Genomic DNA, 24,157 nt, shown 5'->3' with positions numbered 1-24,157 from the left:
CTTTTAAGGAGCAGAGCCCTAAGTAAGTGTGATCCGAACAGTTAGCTAGTTCTGGTGGTGATACAGGCGGCGCCACACATCAATGCACAGGCCAACTAACTGATAAAATTTTTTATTTCACTTTTGAGTTTTTACACTTTTCCTGATTATTCCGTGTAAGGTGGAAACTAGAACTGTTTAAAAGACATACACAAATCGAGTACATCAATAACCGGGGTTTTTTCTTTTTTGCTATACTATTTTCACAACCACAGGTGTGCTTGCTAGGCAATATAACCATCACAGAAGCAAACGTGAGGCAGAATACTGGTGAGGAAAAACAAAGCAAGAGAGAGCTACCAGATATACAGACAGGCTCGTTCCACATTCACTACTGCGTTTTCAAGCGCCAAGTATTAACTGCACATTTTTGTTCAGCTAGAAAGGAGAGGGATTTTTTTTTCTTTTTTTTCCTTTTGGTTTGTTTGAAATCAGTGCATGAATGTTTCTCATTTCAGCAGATGGACAAACAGATGGACACTACGGCTATGGGGAATGTTCAGGGGAGGGGGGGGATACTGTGAGACTGGTAGGCCTGGCTATTCCCAACTCTCCCCATCGCAATGTTCATGCAACTTCCCTGCATTACAGGGTCTTGTTGAAACGTGTCTGTGAACTTGACAGGATGGGTACACTTGGGAGAGCTGGTGACAGGTGCTAACAAGCATCATCAGGGCTGGCTGCAATGTAAGGAGAAACCATGGATAGTTAAAAATACTTTTTTGAGTCAGATCTTGGTGTGACTGAAGAGCAACCACCGTTCTGAGAACTGGAAGAAGACAGAGCTGAGATGCGGGAAGCTCTTTTCAACTCTCTGAAGCAAGGCTGGCTCACCGAAGTGCTCATCAACATCCCTCACCCCCTCCAGGTCCCCTGTCCCTGCTCATCTAGTACTAAACAGTGAGCAAAAGGCAAAGAGAAAGAGAATGCACAAAGAAAACAATGTAAGGAAGCTGAAGGACAGAAATTGAGAGAGAGAAGAGAAAACCAAAGTCAATAGTCAAAAAGGACAGTGGGAAAGAATGTTTAGATTTCAAAATTTTAAAGCCCCGAGCCAGGAAGAACCTAAAGACTGACTACTACTCCTCAAGTGAAAGGCAATCTCTGCAGAACATTATTCTTAAAGATGTTACCCAGGAAACAGATAAGGCCATTCATAAGATACACGGCTTTTTTTTTTTCCTTCTTGAGCTCGTGGTTACAGGGAAAACAGATTCCACTATGGAAGCACAAGTTGCCAATCAGTAACATGCTGCTGTAGGAAAGGGGCTGGAATCACGTGTGGCCTGTGAGCACTGGACCTCTGCATGGTGTCCTAAGCCAGGTATCTGCCACCAAGAATGTTAATTTCTGGCTTCGACTGTCCTCAGAGGAAGACACTGTGGCCATCCGCAGTCATGAACCTTTGAGTGGCAACAGCCCCAACGGGTCAAGTGTCTACAAGCCCTGAACAGAACAGGCAGAATCACTGTGAATTACCATGAAACTCGAATGCCAAACTAGAGGTGTCTCACTCCAAGTCCCAGTGTCACAATATAATCTCTATAACTTTCTGTACAACTTTACAATGGAACTGTGTTTCACTGACTGTTTTGAATTGAATTAAACTTTCCAAAAAGTTACACATAATTCAGGTCTATTTTGTTTTCTACCAGTAAGAGTTCTGCTAAATTACAAAACCCCATAATCACAGTGTTCAGTTTTTTTAAAAATTAAACACACAGTAATCCTGTCAATGTTCATCAAAATCAAAACTTCAGAATGCCGTGGCATTTATGTGACCAATCTGAGTTTTAGATACAAATACCAGCTGCTTATCCCATGGACCATTTTTGCTAGGCTGAGGCTGTGAAAAACTGAAAGTCGACGTACGATTCTTTTTTTTTTTTTTTATCGCACAAAGGGATATACGTGGAGGGTACAGAGTGACACTGAAGAGATCACAAAGCACAACAGACATTAGTTCTCTCCCTCCCCAGCATCTCCTTCATCTCCCTGGTTTTCCGACGTCCACAGCTGCAAAAGAAAAACAGAGCTATAAACAAAGTAGGGCTACTAAAAGCTTCCTCAGGGAGGTGGCCCAGTGTGTATCATCTCATCTCATTCAACTGTTTAAAATTCTTCCTATATTACTGCAGACAGTGATGGCAAAGGTCAAAACTTCAGTAGGCACTTATAACCAATTAAAAAACTTAACTACACTTACAGGGTACAAATCCCCTCTTGAGTCTTAGGCAAGAGTGAATTACGAGGTAGAGGAATGGGAATAAGCTATAAGCCCTCCAGAAGCACTCATGGAATCAGCAGTACTTACAGTGAGATTGTCCCTAAGCAACTGCATGATCAGGGTGCTGTCTTTGTAAGACTCTTCATTCAGTGTGTCCAATTCAGCAATCGCTTCATCAAATGCCTAAAACAAAGAGCCTTCAGCAAAGAAGTCACAGGTTCCTTGGAACTAGTTTAGCCCAATGTTTTTCTGCTAACAAGTGACTATCATTTCTCTTTCTGTACAGTACTTTGGGGGAACCTAGGTCATTGTTACCTTGTTTGCTAGTTATGTCAGCAAACACATGATGCTGGTTTACCAAGCGTCCACCAAAAATGACAAAAATTCCTAGATATGACCTTTACCTATTAAGTCAACAGGTATTACTGTTAACCCAGCACACTCATTCTAAGCAAACTCACATGATTTTGCAATTACCAAAGACGTTTCTAGTAATCCGCCCTTTTTCTTTAAGCTGAAACTCAATAGGTCTGGATACAAGGGATAAATGGAGAACAGAAGTTCACACCACTAAATCTGATTCAATTAAGCAATGGAACTTTGAGCATTCATTTCACACATTTTTACCAACTAAAAAATTTTAAAAGAGTGTGCATATTGAAAGACTACAAAAATATGTAGAAAAGGCAGCTGGGTTACCAAAAGAAGACAGGAGGTAATTCAGTTAACAAAGAAAACAAGATATGATTTCCTTCCTTTACAAGCCATAACCTCCAATCTTGGTACAAGGATGACAATGTACAATGCAGTGGAGGCCTACAGTCCAAAGCGTGACAAAAACAACAAATTACCTTCTCCCTGGATTGTCCACAACCACCCCCAGCCCCAAAAGAGTAATCAAACAACACAAACAAAAATCAGCAGAAGGCACTGAAAAGTCAAGCAGCAATAGGTGTGTATTTATTCCATAAAAGATATATACTCCACCCCCAGAAAAATCTTCACAAAAGTCCAAGAAAATGAGTTATGTTCAGGTAATTAAAAAAAGGTACCAAAAAGCACAAGCAGTTTTACTATGATCAGAAACCACAGAGGGCACAACAATGTAAAACAACTATACCCCAATAAAAAATAAATAAATTTAAATTAAAAAAAAAATTCTGCCAAAAAAAAAAAAAGAGAAACCACAGAGGGTCTTTCTCACCGTTTTTGCCAGGCTGCAAGCCTTTTCAGGAGAGTTTAGAATCTCATAGTAAAAGACGGAGAAGTTAAGCGCCAGGCCCAGTCGAATTGGGTGTGTAGGCTGCATTTCTTTCTTACTAATTTCAAATGCTTCCTGGTAAGCCTGCTGGGAGTTTGACACAGTGGCTATAAGAAAGATAAAAAATATGAAATGTTGGGTCTTTCACAGATTGCATCATATGCTGGATCCACTATGAAATTATTTTACCAAACTGGGCTGGAGCACATGCGCTATCAAACGAGGGTCAGTGTCTCTACCATTCGATTAACAATCCTTTGTTAAATGTGTACTCTAATCCAAGTACCATATTAAATGCTTTGAGGAAAAACAAAGACCATGATGACAAAGTCTACAAAAGCAGTTAGGAAATACAGAAATAACCCTGAACAAGATAGAACATGGAAAACAATGAGCTCTGATGGAAAAATCATGGACTTCAGAGTCAGACTCAAAGCTGGAATCCCCAACTCTTATTCATTAAGTGTGTGGTCTGGACTAAGTGAAAACCTCTGTGAGCCTTGGTTTCCTTATCAGAAAAAAAGGACAGACTCCCACCTACACTCCTAGCGTTGTGTGAGGGATAAATGAGACACACAGGAGGCACTTAATAAGGCATAGTTATAATTGTCACCATTACACTAATGCATGTATATGACAAGAGAAATGCATCTCTATTTACTATGATGGTTTCGTTCTACCAAACATTTTGAAGTTTCATCTCTAAAAGAGAGCTACCAAATAATCCTTAAAATAAAGACCTCTTTAAATGCACTACTGCACCACACTTTTAATGCCCCCCATACGTGCCCCTTAGATACATTTGTCAACTCCCATGACCCTGTTTAACACTGGTCAGCACAATGCTGTGGTCCTTTAAATTCTGACTACAAACAAAGCAAAAACTTCAAATTATTATGAAGACTGGCTCCATTATTGGTCAAATTTCTTAAAAAAAAAAAAAAGTTACTTACTTTGTTTATTGTCTCCAGATGCCACCTCAGAAAGATATCTAAAATAATCGCCTTTCATTTTCAAGTAGAACACCTTACTTTCTGGTTGTGTAGCATTGGGAATAAGGTATTTGTCCAACAGCTCCTAAAAAGTGATTCACATTCTGTTAAGAATCTGGAAATATTACTTACAAGATGTTAAAACTATGTTTGAGATTCAAGATACACACTACCACTTCTAAATAAATTTTTTGGAAGATTGAAAAAAATCATAATTTTCATCCAAAGGGTTTAAATAGTTTTTAGCCCAGGTCATAACAGATGCCAGTATTTGTCTATTAAAAATCACTTTGACCGTCCATAAGGGGTTGATTAAAGTATAGCCACACAATGGAATGCTACACAGGCATTTGGAAAGGTTCTCCAAAAGAAGTCGGGGGTGGGGGGTCGGGGAGGAAGCAGATAATAAAAACCATGTGACTCCTATTTTAATATTAAAATAGGTATGTGTACATGCACGGAAATACCTAAGGGAAAAGTCTGGAAGAATATTTATCAAGATGTTAATAATGGTTCTCTAGGTGGTAGAATTAGAAGTGATTTTTTATTTTCTTATTTATACTCTTCTGCCCTGTGCTTTTTTTTAAAAAAACATGAACTTGTATTAATTCTGTAATTAGAGAAATAAAAAAACTTTCCATTTTGGGAGAAAAAAACGTGATAATAGGGCAAACCTGCCAAGAACTAAGTTTCGAATTGATCGGACCTGGGTAGAAATCCCTCCTCTGCTGCTTACTATCTGTATGACCCTGGACAAATGACCTAATCGCCCTGAGCCTCAGTTTCTTCAGCTACACACAGGGAAGCATTAGCCACCTCCCAGCGTACTTATGAGGATAAATGAGCCAGTGTTCACAAAGTGCTTAACACGCTGCCTGGCACGCAGTAAGCACTCCAAAAGTAGCTAATACTATTATTAATAATAAATTCCTTTAAACATTTATGCTTACAACAAAAGCAGTTCTGAAGGAGTCCAAGCTTCGTATACAGAGCAATATTTTCGAAGAGTTGTTTTAGAATGTGGCATCCTGAAAAACTGGTTAAGAGGCAGTAAGTACCATGCTTTTCTTCACATTCTTTCAGATGCTCATAAAAGCTGGTCTACAGTTCAGGAATTAGGGAACTTTCTTGCCTTTGGAATGCATGCCATACTTCATCTGAATACCAGATGTACCTAACATTCAGGAATTAGTGCACCGTTAACAAACCCCCAAATTACCAACAGGCAACAAATTTAGCCATGACACTCTTACACCACGACTCTAACAAAAAGAGCAGCTCAATGCAAAAGCTTAGTTGTAAGGGGATTTAATCAATCAAAGTGAGAAGATGCAGGGGGCAGTAGTCGTTTTAATATTCCTTGCAGACAGACAGGGTGTAACTCCTTATGGGTTAGGGATGAGTACTGCCTGGAGGCTGACAAGCTTTGTACTGGTTTTCAAAAGAAAGGTGTCAAGGGCAGTAACTCGGAGAGGCAGCCAGCAGGGGAGGAGGTAGATCCACAAGTGTGAATTCCTTTTCCCTTCAAAGCAGCCCTCACTGTTCATTTTTACCTGATTTCACCTGGAAGAAAAAGAAAGTTCCCAGTGGGCTCAGGATGTGAGGGAAAGACAATATGATCATGATTTGCTCTAGGATATGCACCCCTCCCATCCAACCCCAGATTGTGGCTCAAGGGAAAGCAGTTAGGAATCAGTCGTCTGACTAAGGCTTATATAAAACACCAGAGAGGAGAAACCCCAAACCACTTCTGATCTGCCTTCGGAATGCAGGCCCGAACTGATGGACACGGCTACCTTTCAGACAAAAACTGGACTCCACGCTGTGCAGGGACTGGGGAGGGGCTAAAAGGCAGGTCGGCTTTCTGCTCCTCTCTCCCCTACTGGAGATGGCACTGCCATCAGACTAATACAGAGAATGGCCTCTCTGTGGCTGCATCTATCAAAAATCCTGCCTCTCTGGCCTCAACTTCTAAAGAAAAGATGGAGGGATGCTGACCAAATGTACCTGTTTTTCAGAGGTCTTTGGAAGGGAGAGGAAAATACTCCATAAGAGACGAGCAACCTCTGATCAGGTAAGAGGTAAGAAAAAAATCACATCGTATGCTTAAAACTTAGCTGCAAATGGTTTGCAGCTTCCCAGTGTATTCAGACACCTTTCTCTCATGAGCTGTTTGAGAGTTCGCATTCGTACATGAAATGAATACTATTAGAAATCGTTGTTTAGAACAGGAACACCGGCCTCTTACCAGAACATCGTTGCAGATGTCCTGCAGCTCTGCCTCGATCTTCTCACGATACTCTTTGCCCATCTGCTGCTTCTTCTCATTCCTCTCTGTTTTCTGTTCGATGCTGGAGATGACACGCCAGGAAGAACGACGGGCACCGACCACATTCTTGTAGGCAACAGACAGCAGGTTTCTCTCCTCGTTGGAGAGCTCGTGCCCCTGCTCTGTGACTGCCTTCATGGCCGCAGCCATGTCATCGTAGCGCTCCGCCTGCTCGGCGAGTTTGGCTTTCTGTACCAGCTCACTTTTATCCATGGTCATTCCCTAGAACAAGAGCAAGAGAAAGAGAGAGAAAACGAATGTCAGGCTTCGGGGTCCAGGAAATGCACGCATGAATCTTCTTCCAACCCATCTGGAAGGAAACATACCTAAATGGGAAGCATCTACTTCCAAATGCCCTCAGTAATATCGAGCATGAACGCCTGCAGGGTTAGGTACTTTGCTATCGTCTTTTTTACTATTTTGATCAATTTTCCCAACAGTCCTACAGGGCAGATATGTTCACAACAATCCTGCCCCCTCCTATGAGGTGAAGACATGGAGGTTCAGAGGAGGCAAGTGGTGTGCCCAGGGCTAGGAGGTGGTAGAGAGCCAGAACTCAAACTCAAGTCTGTCTCTCGAGTTGTTTTCTTCCACTTTCCTAATCTGCCTCCTCAAAGCACAGAGACAGCTTAATTCTTTAGAATCTTATGTTGAATATATGTCCTTTTCTTCTTTCAAGAATTATCTGGTTTTGCTGTTTTTCCCCATAGTATGTGGAAAAACACCTGAAGTGGGACGACTGTTTCAATCAATGTTAAAGCAAAAGGTATGACTTTCAGTGTTATATTTGGCAGTGCCCATGAAGCAGCAGGTACCTAAAAAACAGGAGCCATTTTTATCACATCTTCTGCAGCGCACTAAATTTGTTACAAGGACACACTGTCCACGAGAGCATAGACTTGAGGCAGGCAGATTTGGCTCTACCCAGCACCAGCTCTGCTACTTACAAGTGGCATGACCTTGGTCAAATCACTCTGCCTCCGAGAGCTTCCGTTTCCTAACTGGAGAATAAGAATATTCCCAACTCTCCAAGGGCCACTGTGAGGCGCAAATGACCTCATCTATGTGAAGGCACTGTGAAAAGTCTAGACGTTATATACAAATATCAAGCACTAACTCTGTACGTGGTACAGGTTGCAGAAGATATGGGTGTATTCACCAAGATGCACAGCAACAGAAATGCAAACCATAATTGAGTTTGCACAAGTTTTCCTGAAATAGACAAAAGTCTTAGTGATTGCACTTTATCATTTTATCAAACCCTCTATACACCAATCAGTGAATACCTCTTAAATAACTCACCTCATCTTAGTCAATTCCCCACTATAATAATCACCATAATAGAGTGCAATAATTTTTGGATAACACGTAGCTAAAAAATTATTTATTAACCAATAAGAGTTAGTTTTATGTACTGTTGGTTTGAATTTCAATTGTACATCCACCTGTGCCACAGTGTAAAAGTACACTAATATCTTAAGGTGTAAAAAGATAAAATACTACTTTAAAGAGTGGTAAGAATATCAATATTTTTAAAACAAATTCTCTTATCACTTTATACATTGTATCACAATTTAAGACTGTGGGGAAAAAAAAAAAAAGACTGTGGCTTTGCCTCAAGTCATTTCTGTATTTTCAAGGGAGAAATTCTACAGACAGGACCCTACCACAAAAAAAAGTTTAAAAAAAAGAAAAGTTTTATTAGATGGAGGACGATTTTAAGATACACCCTAAATCTAGACAATTCAGAAAGAGTTGGTTCTCTAGTTCAGAACTGCGAGTTTTCTTCCCACAACTTATTATCTAAATCATATTCAGAGCTGTGTCCTATGTAAGGCTCGCTGATTCTAACCTTACACTCTGAAGCAGATCTCACCTTGATCCGTCTGACTTCACCCACATCACCAGAAGGAGACTACAACAGAGATAATAATCCATCCACTCTCCTACATTTCCCAGCAACCCTTCTGCACTTCGGAGGGGTCATACAGCTAGTTCTGTCCAATGAAACATAAGCATAAATGACGCTACTTCCAGGTGTTGAAACTGCAAAAAACCACGTGAGGCCCTCTTCTCTCACAGCAGCCATGCGATCTAGATGGTGCTGTCACAAAACAGCAGTTTCTGTAGCCTGAGTCCGTGAGTGACCATGCAGTACAGAGACCCCTGCAGGCCCGCACTGGACGTGCAACGTGAAGCCACTGAGATGTGGGGGCTGCTAGTTACCACACACAACACAACCTGGTCCTACTCTAATACAAAGTCCATCGCAAATACACTATTCATCCTCTTAAAATTATATACTTCCTCCATTCGTCTAACTTTCTCAATCGTAACATCTTTCTGATCAGGATACTATCTCCATCTTTAAACAACCCTACTTTATGATCCCTAAAAGTGAGAGGCAGAGGGAAGCCAACTTTCAACGAACTTCAGAAGTTTTCCAGTTTGCAGACTAATTCAGAGTTAGAAGTCACCTAGTGGCCCACTCCAAAGTACAGAAACAGCACCTGTGCAACTCTACCCAGGAAAGATTCCAATTAATAAAAGTCCTGGTCAAAGCCAATTCAACGCTAAGCTATCCCTGCAGTATTACAAAAGAGTAATAGAGAAATGCAATTAGCACTGCCTAAGGGATGCCATGAAACTCTTTGGCTCTACCAGGCCCCTCAACTAAGGTCCCCTCAACCCCTCGACTTCTCTTCCCAAACATTAAAAGTTAAATCATCTCTCTCCCAAGAATCCTGACGACTCCTTGGGAACTCCCAAATGTACACGCCCTATTTCTCAAAATAAAATGTGGCCTTTCTCGTTTGGGGCCAACTATTTCGGGCTTCTTTGGGATCACTGCAAAAGCTCTTGGAGACTGAGAACCGTGATGATATGGTAAAACTGAACGCATGCCTTAAAGAATGCAGTCATCTATTTAGAAAACTTTACACACACACACACCCCCAACGACTCCCAACAAACAGAATCCATAGCTAAATGTCCTGATGCCTACTGCTTACATAACTTTTGACTTATATAACATGGATTTTGAAGCAGCTAGACCAATTTCAACAGGAAATGGGTTACACAACACGCAGCGTTTGGAGGAAGGCAGCAGACAAGGGAGAAATGAAATTGTTCCTATTTCTACATCCCTAATAAACCTCCCATCCATCATCTTTCCCTAGTCCCACTGCTTTCAGCCTCTCGTTACCTTTAACCTTCACATCTGCTCTCAGACCCATTTTAAAGTTCTGATCAAGTCACGTCCTGCTCAAAATCCTTTACAGTCCCTACTACTGACAGGAGAGTCAGATTTCCTCCCCCGTCAGTGAAGGTTTTCCAAGCTATCTCCCCAGGCTTCTCTCAAAATGGTTTTCTTACACGTGCTTCTCCGTCTCTGTGTCTGTGCTCACCAAGCCATCCCTCTGCCTGGAATGTCCTTTCCCGTTTATTCTGCATATAAAATTCTTCAGAGCACGGCTCAGATAGCATCCCCTCTATGAAACCTTTCTTAGGCCGCTTAACCTAAGCTGTCTAATCAGACAGCCACCGGCCACATGTTAAAACAGAAACGTCTCGGATATACGGAGTTAATTTTTTTGTCGGGGGGGGGGCCCACACTGCGCAGCTTGCGGGATTCTAGCTCTCCAACCAGGGATCAAACCTGGGCCATGCGGTGAAAGCGCCGCATCCCAACGACTGGACCGCCAGGAAAATCCCTGGAGTTAAATTTTTTTAATTACGAAAATTGATTTCATCCTTTCCCCCCATTTTTAAAATGCAGTTACCAGATAATTTTAAATTACGTGGGACTCACATCCTGTGTCTATTGGACAGCACTGCTCTGAGCTGAAAATATTCTCACAGAGCACTGCATCTATACTTCTCTTAATGTCTCAGCACTTTTCTTCAGCACTACAATTATCTGTCTGTATCGCATACGCCCCTTCCCACACCATCAACTCCTTTAGGGCACACCCTCCGCAGCACCTCGCACAGAACTGGCATGAACAAATTCTCGCTGAATGAGCGAGCAGATCCTAAAGCTACAAATTTGGTAGAGTTCTGTCTCTTCTCAAATAATTCAAAGCACCTATTCTTCACAAGCACATTACGTCCTTATTACATCCGTACCTCACTCCATGTATCTCTGCATCTGATTTCAAAATTACCCTTAGTCATACCCAGACTCTTACTCAGCAACTTCGGATGACTCTCTTTTGGCTACTCCACCCAATCTAAACTCTTACCTGGCTTGCCAAGTCCTTCATAATTCGGCTCCTCTGTATGTATTAGGCTTTCGCATCCACTGTTCTCCAACATGTACCTTTCTTGCAGGCTGGACATCACTGAATACCCTTAATCATCATGCTTAAACCTGTCTGAAATTACTTCAGTAGTTCCCTTCATCTAGAAAGCCCCCCGTTTACTCCCTGCCTATGTAAACTCTATCCATCCGTCTAGGGCTAGAAAGCCTTCCTTGAATATCCCAGCCCCCACTGATCTACCCTGCCCACGAATCCAAACACACTCGTAGCCTCTTACACAGTCCAGGCTTCTCTAGGCCTCTGTTCTATATGTTCTATGGTCCAAGTAATGAGTGGTATACCACTTACAAACAGTGTTACATGTTATGTCCCCAAAGGAAAGCTTCACATTCATTTCTCATCTAATGCCTAAAACTTTGCCAAGTATAAAACTAATACTCAAGTAAGTATCTGTGAATTTTTTCAGCAGGTCATTACTGGGAGGCTACCTGTATGTGGTGTGGCAAGAGGCCTGTGTGTAAGCGCAGAGGCTGCCACTACACAGCCGTGTGAGCTCGGTCGATCTCAGTCTTCCAACCTCTGAAGTGGAGGCAACAGCAGCTACCTCAGGAGAGGTGCTCTGAAGATGAGGTGCAGGGAATCAAAGGATGATAAATGTGGAAATCTTTTTTAAAAAGTGCATAGTGCACAACAAATTGGAAGTACTGTTATTCCTCTCATAGTACCTACACATCACTGTTTTAGCCCATAAATGTGAGCTTGGAATTAAGAAAAAAAGAAGACAACCCATGAGAAGGAAAAACAAGTCTAATCTTGTACAGGAAGCGAATATGTTACGATGTAATATTCCTGATAAGACTCCACCCCTCAACGTCCTAAAGAATGGACACACTTGTTAACTGTAACACTTTCTTTTATAAATTTATTTATTTATTTTTGGCTGCACTGGGTCTTCCTTGCTGCGCGGGCTTTCTCTAGTTGCAGCGAGCGGGGGCTACTCTTCATTGCGGTGCGCGGGCTTCTCATTGCAGTGGCTTCTCGTTACGGAGCACGGGCTCTAGGCGCGCGGGCTTCAGCAGTTGTGGCTCGCAGGCTCTAGGCACGCAGGCTCAGAAGTTGTGTCGCACAGGCTTAGCTGCTCCGCGGCATGTGGGATCTTCTCGGACCAGGGCTCGAACCTGTGTCCCCTACATTGGCAGGCTGATTCTTAACCATGGCGCCACCAGGGAAGTCCCAACTGTAACACTTTCATTCATTAGTTCCTGATTTCATTAAGAGGTGCCAAGTAGTGATGGTTTATAATCAGGGCCTACTTTTCTCCTGAGACTTTTGAACTGAGGACCCACCAAGAAAAACACTGGCAAGAGGGCCTTCATTTGCTCCTAAAAAGCCTTAAAAGGCTACAGTCTCCTCATCAGGCTTGGCACTAACGGTACAGAGTCAAAATACCAGAGGGGACAAATGTATGAGAGGCCACAAGAGGTCTAACCCTGCGGTAGACCAAGAGATTTCCCAGATCAGGAAGATGCTGACATGCTCTCAAGCACGGGCGTCTATCTCTCAGTCACTGCAGGCAGCACTTCAGAGGACTGGGGAGCATTTGCTGATTAAACCGGCAACTGCTTAGTGGAGAATGGGAAACCGTCTAAATATCCAACAGCGGAGTGGCTGAAAAGACACAGCTGGCACAAGATTACATGGCCGTCAAAAGAAGGGATTTAATGTCTTAGAAAGATCTGTTACAGAGGTATGGAGTGGCGGGAGCTGCACAACAGCCTTCCATTTTTGTAAAATATCCCCTAAAGAATGTTATGAGGAATAATTCTAAAGCTGCCCATGAAATAACAGGATTTACCTCAAGTAAATGAAACCCTAAGTCAGACAGTGAATGCTGAAACAAAAGTATATATGAACCAACCTAGCCCCTCTATCTCAACCCTTTGCTTGAGGGATATTTTTCTAGCCCAGGACAGAATCCTGAGAGGTCATTTCCCAGTGGCCAGAAGGAGATATCCAAGGATAAGAAGGGACAAAAATTAAAATAAAAATGACTATCCACTGCTAATCCATATTTAAAAAAGCACTGCAAAGGACCTTAGGAAATGTGGCCTTGAGAAGTATTAACTTTCTGCTATGTTTTGTTTTCAAGGAAAAGAACATGCTCAATTCTAAAATACTGAGCTTTAATTGAGTTTAATAATTTGCTAGAAATTTAAAACGAGGATTCCATTATCAGGTGTCAGGATTACTGAAGCTCCGACATGAAACCCATATGACTGGGACCTGTTTTTAGGAAAGCCCTACATACAACAAATCTGGGCTTCTAAAGAGAAATTAGGTAATTTTTAAAATAATGTCTCCAAATCTCAGTTTCCTCAAATGTTAAAAGGAAACATTAATAGCTATCAAATAAGATGATATACATAAAATGCCTAGACAGTACTGGTCAAAGTAAAGGCTTAATAAATAGGCATATATTCTCACTCTTAAGCTACATCACAAAAATACAATGTATATAATTTAATGTGTGTTGAAATAACTGCAAATGAAAAAACTACCAGTATTTCCAAGAACTCTCGTTTGGAGTTCAGAATAGCACGGTCCTCCCCTCAGAGAGCTGAAACTCTCAGGGTAGGAACATGAGAAGGGAGGGCAGACATACTTAAAGATTATAAAGCTTCCCCTTGAAGAAGCAACCAGGTAGAATTCAAAGGAGGAGGTTTAGTTTCAAAGGGGCTAGGTCCTGACTGGTTTTATGGGTTGGAGGGGTTCTGTGTAGGACAGAAAATGGGGGCTCCAGGAAGGGACAGGAAATACAGATGTATGAATAAAGTGCATGTATTTTTTTTAGATGAAAAAGAAATCACAGGCCAAAGTAGATGAGGAACTGAGAAGAGTTAAGAATCTGGAGAGAGGAAACTGACAGGAGCACCTTAAAAATCTAGGCTAAGGGTGGGAGGGAGGGAGACACAAGAGGGAAGAGATATGGGAACATATGTATATGTATAACTGATTCACTGTGTTATAAAGCAGGAACTAACACACCATTGTAAAGCAATTGTACTCCAATAAAGATATTAAAAATAGAAAAATCTAGGCTAAAAAGTTCCACGGGGTAAGGAACTGACAGTAAATCCTGAAGAGCATTCACGGACAGACCGCCCCAGACACAGCACCGTCAAGTCAAAGTTACAGTCCTGGAGTTACTCTGCTGAAGGAAAAGCAGATGCCAAACTACTGTGGGAGGGACTGAGAGAGTCAGTGGGGCCAGGTGTCTAGTGGGTGTTACCACGAAAAAATGAAGTACTCCTGGCTCTCAAAGAATTTTAATACTCAGTGAAAAACACCGCTCTAAAAACGGGTCTGTGTGCCATTCTACACACAAAATTCAGAGTCCTTTAATAAATTTAATTCTATTCACATGCTTGCAGGCTCTTTGTTAGAAAATGAAACACAGCATGTCTAAAATACAAAGGCAATAGCTCTGATATCCTGCCAACACTGAATTGTGGAGGGAAACATCACTTCTGCTTCAAAATCCCTTCCTTCTTTCATATCAATTGTTGAATATCATTGTTAATTATGTCCAATTAGCCAGAATTAAACCTGAAACAATGGAGGTGTGAAGTGATATGCCCAAGCTCATACAATGTGAATCAATAGCAGACATGACAATAAATTGACCTCTTGGCTTGAAGTGATCAATGGAACAGAATAAAAAATTAAAATATGCTAATTCTGATTCATAAGGATAATCCAATTGGTCAACCTTGTGAATAAGTTCAAAGGCTTTGGGCCCACCAACATAATGGAACCCAGTCCAATTTACCAGTACTACACACCAACTCCATAGATTACCTGATCTCTTGCGCATCTCAGTTTTCTCATGCATTAAAATAGGCAAATCTACCTAAGAGGGTTCTTGTAAGGAGTAAAATAGATCACGATGCAAAACATTTAGCACAGTCTCTGCACACTTTAAGCACTAAAATGGCAGCTACAGTACATTCCACACAGAAGTCTGCAAACGGTCAGCAAGTGAAGGGACACTTACTACACACCTCATTTCTTTTCAATCCAGATGGCTTTCCCTGAGACTTTTAAAAGGAAGGCACATGTTAACTTACATATGCCTATTTCTAAAGTAGCACTGATAAGAATTTAGTGTAAATGTCTTTGTTGGCTCCCACATTGGATTGTGAGCTTAAGGTAGGAACCCAAACTTCTATCTTTGGGCACCCAACATGTAGCACAATGCCTGCCACACTGAATGTGAAACTACCTGATCAACTGATGCAGTTTTTTAAAGTGAACAAGGCTGCTATTTCCTATGTGGACAGAGGTAAGCAGACCACTTCTGACCTATAAAATACAGACTATATTTAAACTGTCTTAGACTACTCTTTGAAAAAAGCCATCTCAGCTCCAGTCAGGAGACAACACTATGCTCTCTGACCAATCGTTTCTCAGGTACCCATTGTTATATCTCTAGGTTCAAACTGAGTTTCAAAAAGCCCTTGAACTCCTCTATTTAAAAGTCCAACCAATTAGTTATACGAAAAGCCACACCAGCTTATTGGTTTAGTAAATAACAACAAAATACCCATCATTTACGGTCTGCCTAAATGTGCAAAAAGTTAGGGGTTTATATCAACTCCTTTAATCATAAGTATCCTAAGGGGCAGGTGTCATTGTCCCAATAACCTGTTACACATGTATATTTGGTACACGCTCTTTCCTCTGTGCAGCACCGCCTCCTAAAGATCAATATGATTCTTAATGATTACTTAAGGAAAAGAGAGAATGAACACTTTTTTGAAGACCCATACAAAGTTATTACAGTCAGGTTTGAGAATTAGACTTAATCTATCTAGCTTTAAAAATCAAAATAAAATTAGTTTATAACAGCATATGTCAAAAACTCATCAGACTGTCAAACAAGCTTTAAGGTGAGCTTTGTGGGCAAACAATAACAATGGCCGGGGCTCATATCAACTTTATTGTCTCCTCCAATCTCTGCTCTGGTCAAGGCCATTCAGAAATAACTTTTATTGTTGGGTCTCTTAGGGAAAACAATGAAATAAACTAACCAGTACAGGAAAAAACTTACACAATAGAGGGCTGGCCAGATTATTTTAAAGTCACCTTACTAACCTACAGTCTGCTGGAAATGCCTTGATCTGAAGGCCATCAATCAATTTCATCTCATTGTAAGTATCAGAAACATATAATTATGCTTATGTTAGAAGATCTTTTAGCAGAGAAAGCGGAAAGATGATTGGCTTTTAGCATACACATGACAAAACAGAAAGTACTTTCATCCATTTTTCCTCCCTAAATTAAGTAGTCCCTTTAGAAAAATCCCCTCAGAATCCAGCTCTGTTAGTTTCTCCATAATGACACAGAGAAGACTAGGATCTATTCATGTAGAGACCAAGATGGTTTTAAAGCTTAAAAATTGCTATTATACAACTAATTTCTTGCCTCCTAGCTAGTGTGAATTGCGGTCACCTGTCCTTAGAAAAATGTAGGAACCTAGGAACTTAAATTCCCTTTACAAGTAAATTTTAGTTCATTCTCTATGGTACCCTCATTTAAGGAAAACTGCTTAGTTTAATGCCACTGAAATAGTGGATAGCATAATAGGACATTTTAATTTAGAATTCTTTCTCTACTTACGTAGATATAGATACTTGGTCCTGACCAAATTCTACTAGAACCTAGGATTGGATAAATCAGTGTGCCACAAAGTAGCTGATGAATCTTCTCCCTAGTATGAAGCAAATACTAGAAAAACTGGGTTTTTCACAAGCTTGCTTCCTAATGCACACCAGCAGTATCCTCCCTGTATGCCAGAATAAATATACTACCGCCCCCCCAGAAACTACACTATATCTATTTCCAAAAATAGCTAAAATTCCTGTCCAAACACATTTACTTGAATAAGATACAGGTAAAGAAAAATTAACTACTAGATGGTATTCACATGAAGAATATACATGTGTTGTTCTACCACAAGTAGAAATCTATCATTAGAGCCAGACTGCCTGGGTTTGATTCCTGGCTCCAGCACTTACCCAGTGCTGGGTGTGTGTATGCCCCCAGGAAAATTATTTAACTTCTCTGTGCCTCAGTTTCCTCAACTGTAAAATGGGGCTAGCAGTACTTACCTATCATTGGCTGTTATGAAGGCTCAGTTAATATGTGTAAAGTGCTTAGAACAAAGCTTGGCACATACAAATGGTAGCTGTTATTATTACAGCTTGATGCTACCTCATCAGTTGATGAATAAATCATATGGAAGGACTTTGTATGTGCCTATGCTCTATAGCATATATGCATATGTCTTATGTATATATATATGTATATTCAGGAACGTAGTCAAGCAACATTTATTAAACATCTGGTATATCTCACACCCTTATTTTAATTATTGAGTTTGTCACAATAATACATCAAAGACTATTACCATTTGCACTGATCAGATGAGAAAATGGGCTCAGAAAGACTGAAGATGCTCTACACAAAACTGTTCCAGAAAAATGTATCATTTTTTGAAAGCAACATGTATACAAAGTAGAATGCAACCAAGGGGGAAAAAAGCCCTTAACAGTGAACTCTGTGATGAAAACACAAAACCGAAAGCTTATATTTAACAATTTAGTCTGTAAAAAGGTCTCTTGACAACTCTGGAGACAGAGAAACCAGGAACCAGAGATTAAGCAGCACACTGAAGACCACATTACTATAAAATGCTGCAGGCAAGAGCGGAATCAAACTTATCTGACTCCAAGTCCAGTGCACTTTCTGCTTCTATATCCATAGCCAAATGGGTAAAATGCACTTTTTGCAGTGGCCCAAACCTCTGGAGACTCTGCCTCCAGAACTAGCATTAGGGGAATGTGCTCAGCCTGGTTTTGTGGAGGCTGCTTCCCTGATCCACAGAGCTCCGGTTCTAAAATGGCTCCAACGTAACACAAGCACGGCATGATGGGAAATGTACAGAAGATTATAGGGTAGGAGCTGTACTCCAGGGGCTGATAGGCCGTAAATATTTGCTACTGATGAAAGAGGAGATTCAACCTGGAAACCAGGTGTGTGGTCTAGGTCAGATCATCTCATTTCTCATAAGAACTTCATCTGTAACATGGGTGAATGGTTTCTCATCTCATTGAAAGGAGAGGCTTGGGAAATAATTCAGCAGTTGCTACTGGTTTATAAGCATTCCACTGTGAAGATCACCTGTAAAATTCTAACTTGAGTCCAATAAAAGTGACAGGTTTTACCCTCACCATGTGTGCTAAGGACACAGATCCTAGAAAAACGAGGGTTCCGGCAACTGATATATTCCTAAATAAGAAATGGGGTGCCCTAGAAGCAGTCAAGAAGGAAATGACTGAGCATCATTAACACATAAATTTCTAACATGAAAAGGCAAAGAGCTGAGTACCCATGTGTCTAGTTCTATAAACTGCGTATGTGTGTGGTTTCATACGAACAATTGAGACAGAGTGAGAAATGCAGAAAATTTTTCATATTCTCCCAAGTGCTTCATCTTTCTGTTTTGGCTCCTGTGGCCGCCAGATTTTATATGTTCATAACAACATCTTGCCAGATTCTGTCTCTCACACAGGGCAAGCAAAATCAGAACCTGATGCTGTGTAGCCTTACCAAAGGGAAAAGCAGTGACGACAAGGACAAGAGACAGGAATTTTTACAGAAAGGCTGGTGAACTGTCTTACCAATACTGCCACCTTTGAAAACCCCATTACACGTGAGTTCTCCATTTGCAGTAGACAAAGATGTACTCATCTTGTGCAGAAAAGGGACCTAATCACTCCCACCCCTTCACCACCACCAGGGAGGCCACCAGGAAAATTTCAGTCCTAAAAACGTGCTAACACACAGTATGGGGGAATTTGCGGCGAGGACACAAAAGACTCTGGCATTAAATGACGGTAAATACCGTGGGAAAATATTCCGATTCTCAGCTTCCGACATTTTTTTTCCTGGGGATCGCGCCTGACTCAATAATCAGTTCCAACAAATGCATTTTCTTGATTCAAACCTCAACCCTGTGCCTCCCAGGGAATCTCGGGTCCTGCCAGGCTCCCAAACCAGCGAACGATGATGAAATGGCTTTACTGCAAAGTGGGAGGGGGTTTTCCCTCTGCTCTCTCCCAAGGTTAAACCCCTTACCCATCCAGAGGGAGTCCAGCAGGGGCACTGGGGATCGAGAGCTCGCCCGCATTTGGTTACATTTTCATTTGTGGAAACCGGAAAGCGAGGAGCAGGGGTGACAGGGCTGAAAGGGTCGGTTCTGGCCGCTCAAGGCGCAGGGAGGGGTCGCGCGGGGATCGAAGCTGGGTAGTGAGGGAGGGTCGGCTCGATGTCCCTTCCAGCCCGGTACGGTGCCGCACCCCGCCCGCCGGGCGGGGACGCAGGCGGCGAGGGCGGCCCGGGCCTCTCCCAGAACGAAGGGCCCGGCCCCGGAAACAGGGAGGGGCCGCGGCGAGGCCGATCCCGCGTCGCAAGCGGCCGCACGGGGCCGAGGAGGCCGCGCGCCGCCGCCCCGAGGGCCCACCCGCGGGGTCAACCTCGTCGCCACCGCCGCCGGTGGTGGGGGAGCTTTGGGCTCGGGCCCCCGGGGGCCCCAGGCGGACACCGCGCCGCACTCACCGTGGGAGGACTGCAGGGGAGCAAAGACGCTTGCGAGCGGAGCGAAGGAGCGGTGACCGCTTCCTTCCCAAGCCCACTCCTCCGGCGGCGGCTGCAGTGGCGGCGGCGGCAGCAGCTACCCCGGCTCCGGAATCGGCGGCGGCGGCGGTGGTGGCGGCGGCGGCTCCACTTCCGCTCCGGTCACCACTTCCGCTCTGGCCCGAGCCCCGCCCCTGCACCGCCTCCTCATTGGGCCAGCGGCGCACGGGGTTGCCCCGGCCGCCCTAGAGGGGCGCCGACCGAGGGAGGAGGAAGGAGAGCTGAGAGCTGGGATGCTGCGGCCGGGGGAGGGCGGGGGTCAGGGCCGGGAGCAAGGAGGAGGCGGGCGTAGGGGGACGGAAATGGGGGCGGGGAGCGGAAAGAGAAGGTGGAAGGAGTGGAGGCGGAGCTGAGGGGGAATCTAGAAAGGGGACGTGTGGGAACGAGGGAGACTGGGCGAGGTTTGGGGTTCGGCGGGCCTGAGCCTTAGGCTTGGAACTCGCCTGGGTCATGCTCAGAGTCTCCGAGGTCATCGGTTCCCACCCCACCCAAAAAGTAATCTTCACGAGGTCGGAGGTTGAAGTCAGTCCCCTTTTGCTGTGTACTTGGGGAATACTGGATTTAGGGAAGGACAGACCTTGCTCATCCCTAAATTTAAGCTTAGCCCTCCCTTCAGTCCTTCAAGGTACTGATCATTTCCTCCTTTTGTGGACTGAGGAGGCCAGGAATCGGACCGGCGAAGGCCTTTTCTTGGAAGCCTGTGTGTGTGATCTCTTAATTGAATACCCCTCCCCAGGATCTTAGAGGAAAGCTTAAGGAAAGGAACCAGGTCTCCACGGGCCCCCCCCACTCCTGTGACTGCTCTTCCCAAGGCAGTTTTTCAAAATGCCTCACCTCTACTCCTTCCCTTTCATTCATTCTTTTCAGCAGATATTTATTAAGCAGGCTTTATGTTTTTTTTTGTTTTTTTTTTTGGCGGTACGCGGGCCTCTCACTGTTGCGGCCTCTCCCGTTGCGGAGCACAGGATCCAGACGCGCAGGCTCAGCGGCCATGGCTCACTGGCCCAGCCGCTCCGCGGCATGTGGGATCTTCCCAGACTGGGGCACGAACCCGTGTCCCCCACATCAGCAGGTGGACTCTCAACCACTGCGCCACCAGGGAAGCCCAAGCTTTATGTTTAGTCCTGGAGACACGAGACAGACAGGGCCCTGCTGTCTTGGAGTTTACAGCCTGGTAGGAGATAAAACAAAGTAAATGGCCTTTGTCAATTCTCCTTTACCTTTACTTAGCTTATTGATGACTTCTAACATATCACCCCAGCCTCAGTCCTGCTCCCATCAACTGCCAAAGTGATCTTTGAAAAACCCCATTCTGATTGTGTCCTTTTGCTTAAATCCTTTGGTGATTACTCAGACCTAGAAGACAATTGATAAGCTCCTTGAGTGCGACAATCAAGGTTCTCCAGAAGCTGCCCTTATCCTTCAACTTCTCCCTGCTAGTTATTCCCCAACACAAACCCCCAGTTCAACTGGATGATTCCTTATCCTCCCAGTATGCCAGCTTTCAGTCTTTCTAAATCTTTTGTGTTAGTTGCCAACATTTTTTAAAGACTCAGAGATTTCTTTGTGAACAGAAATTTGCGGTCTGTGCCTTGTCTGGCAACACTGTGTCCACATTTCTGTGTGGCAATTGGTTGAAACCAAGGAACGGCTGCCCACTCTAGATCAGGTCTGGACTTGTCAAAGTGCCAGGGTCCCCTCCCCACGCCCCCCCCAGGCTGCTTTCTTCATTTACATTGTCTATCATATAGGCATCTGTGCCAGTGACCCCTTATTACACCACCTTTTTTTTTTTTAACATCTTTATTTGGGTATAATTGCTTTACAATGGTGTGTTAGTTTCTGCTTTATAACAAAGTGAATCAGTTATACATATGTTCCCATATCTCTTCCCTCCTTCCCACCCTCCCTATACACCACCTTTTAACCTGAGCAAAATTGAAACAGGATGTTGGGTAATGTAAACAGCATGGATTTGACATCAAAACCATAGGATTTGGACCCAAGTGCAAAAACTTCCCCGTGGGAATCCATCTTTGGCAAACCAAAGATCCATAATCCAGAGACTGCTCAGGTCGAAGTAAACCTTAATGTAACATGACCTTAGGCCCCCATCTAATAAATACCCTAGGGGGTCGGAGAGCTCATGGTAATTACACCACAAATGACAACAGTGCATGGAGGGAACAGAATTGCTCTTTGCCAGGCATCCCTGGGTGCCTGCTAACGTTGCACGGATTAGCTGCTTTCGCCACCTCGGCATTCTAGGCCAGGAGTCGGCAAACCACAGCTATTAAGTAACAGAGACACAAAGAGATGTTAAAATACAATGTGGCCTATGCAGCCATAGGAATATATATGGCCAGGGTATTATGGGAGTCGGAGGCAAGGGCACCTAACCCATCTTGAGAGTATGGTGGGAGAGCAGGAAAGACTCCCTTGAAGAGGTGATACTGGAGCCTTAGATTCCATAATGAATTTTTTTTAATTAATAGGCTTTATTTTTTTTAGAGCGGTTTTAGGTTTACAGAAAAATCAACCAGATAGTACAGAGAGTTCCCATATACCCAATTTCTCCCCACCCACAATGTCCCCTATTATTAACATCTTACATCAGTTTGGTACATTAGTTACAATTGATGAACCAATATTGATACATTTTAAACTAAAGTCCACAGTTTACATTAGGATTCATTATTATTGTACAGGTCTAAGGATTTCAACAAATGGATATTAGGTACCTACCATGACAGTATCATACAGAACAGTTTCACTGTCCTAAAAATCCCCTGTGCTTCATCTATTCAACTCTCACCCTCTCCTCTCACCTCAACCCTTGGCAATCACTTCTTTAGTTTTGCTTTTTCCAGATGTCATACAGTTGGAATCATACAGTATGTAGCCTCCACCGACTGGATTCTTTCACTAAATACTATGATATAAGTTTCCTCTATGTCTTTTTATGGCTTGATAGCTCATTTCTCTTTATCACTGAATAATATTCCATGGTATGAATGTACCACCATTTGCCCATTCACCTACTGTTATGGATTGGCTCAAGTCCTCCAAAAAGATATGCTGAAGTCCTAATCTCTGGTACCTGTGAATGTAACCTTATTTGGGAAAAAAGTCTTTGCAGATGTAATCCGGTTATGATGAGGTCGTTAGGGTGGGCCCTAATCCAATATAATTGATGTCCTTATAAATAGAGGAAGTGGCCATATGAACACACACAGCGGGGAATACCATTTGATGACAGAGGCAGGGTTTGGAGTGATGTAGCTATAAGCCAAGGAATGTTAAGGATCCGTAACCACCACCAGAAACTAGCAATAAGCAAGAAAGGATTCTACCCGAAATCTCAGAGGCAGCATGGCCCTGCTGATACCTTGATTTCGGACTTGTAGCCTCCAGAACTGTGAGAGAATAAATTTGGTCGTTTAAGCCCTCAGTTTGTAGTACTTTGCTACAGCAGCCCGTGAAACTGATACACTTCCTGAGAGACATCTCGACTCAGCTTTTGACAGTTATGAATAAGGCTGCTGTCCACATCTGTGTGCAGGTTTTTGTGTGGACACAAGTTGTCAACTCATTTGGATAAACACCTGGGAGCATGACTTCTAGATCATGTGTTAAGATTATGTTTAGCTTTGTGAGAAATTGCCAAGCTGTTTTCCAAAGTGGCTGCACCATTTTGCATTTCCACCAGCAGTGAAAGAGTTCCTGCTGCTGCATACTCATGCCAGCATCGGGTGTTGTCAAGTTTGGATTTTATTTTGTTTGTTTTTGATTTCATCGGTTCTTACATAAATGTGTAACGTAAGATCCTGGTTTGTCTCCCCCAATGTTTCTTTTTGTTCCTAATATTCTGAAATTTTTGTTCCTAATATTCTGATTAATGGCCTTGAGTCACCCAGTGGGTTTCCTTCCTTCCTTTCTTCCTTTTTGCCTCCTTACCTCCATCCCTCCCTTCCTTTCCCTTTCCTTCTTTTTCTTCCTCCCTCCCTCTTTTTTTTTTTTTTTTTTTTTTGCGGTATGCGGACCTTTCACTCTTGTGGCCTCTCCCGTTGCGGAGCATAGGCTCCGGACGTGCAGGCTCAGTGGCCATGGCTCAGGGGCCCAGCCGCTCCGCCGCATGTGGGATCTTCCCGGACCGGGGCACGAACCCTTGTCCCCTGCATTGGCAGGCGGACTCTCAACCACTGCGCCACCAGGGAAGCCCTGAAATATTTTTGTGAATTATTTCTTCAAGGATTTCCTTCCTTCATCTCCCTGTTTTCTATGTTTTCA

At 43.1% G+C, this 24,157-nt stretch overlaps 1 protein-coding gene across 2 annotated transcripts; it reads right to left on the bottom strand.

Annotated features, from left to right (window-relative positions):
* Positions 1-96: 96 nt before the first annotated feature.
* YWHAB (tyrosine 3-monooxygenase/tryptophan 5-monooxygenase activation protein beta) lies at positions 97-19,967 on the bottom strand. 2 transcript variants are annotated; one of them, XM_019943818.3, is made up of 6 exons: positions 19,790-19,967; positions 6,768-7,070; positions 4,481-4,604; positions 3,471-3,634; positions 2,354-2,449; positions 97-2,055 (listed from the first exon to the last, which is right to left on the bottom strand). In XM_019943818.3, exons 2-6 carry the CDS (start codon positions 7,065-7,067, stop codon positions 1,999-2,001), a joined length of 741 nt encoding a protein of 246 aa, XP_019799377.1. In that variant the 5' UTR covers positions 7,068-7,070; positions 19,790-19,967; the 3' UTR covers positions 97-1,998. The 2 variants fall into 2 exon arrangements, with proteins under 2 accessions (XP_019799377.1, XP_019799378.1); XM_019943819.3 differs by lacking the exon at positions 19,790-19,967 and adding an exon at positions 19,310-19,456.
* Positions 19,968-24,157: the final 4,190 nt, after the last annotated feature.

Source organism: Tursiops truncatus, chromosome 15 (genome assembly GCF_011762595.2).
Source record: "Tursiops truncatus isolate mTurTru1 chromosome 15, mTurTru1.mat.Y, whole genome shotgun sequence".
NCBI lineage: Eukaryota > Metazoa > Chordata > Mammalia > Artiodactyla > Delphinidae > Tursiops > Tursiops truncatus.
This window is presented reverse-complemented; position numbering and strand designations above follow the sequence as displayed.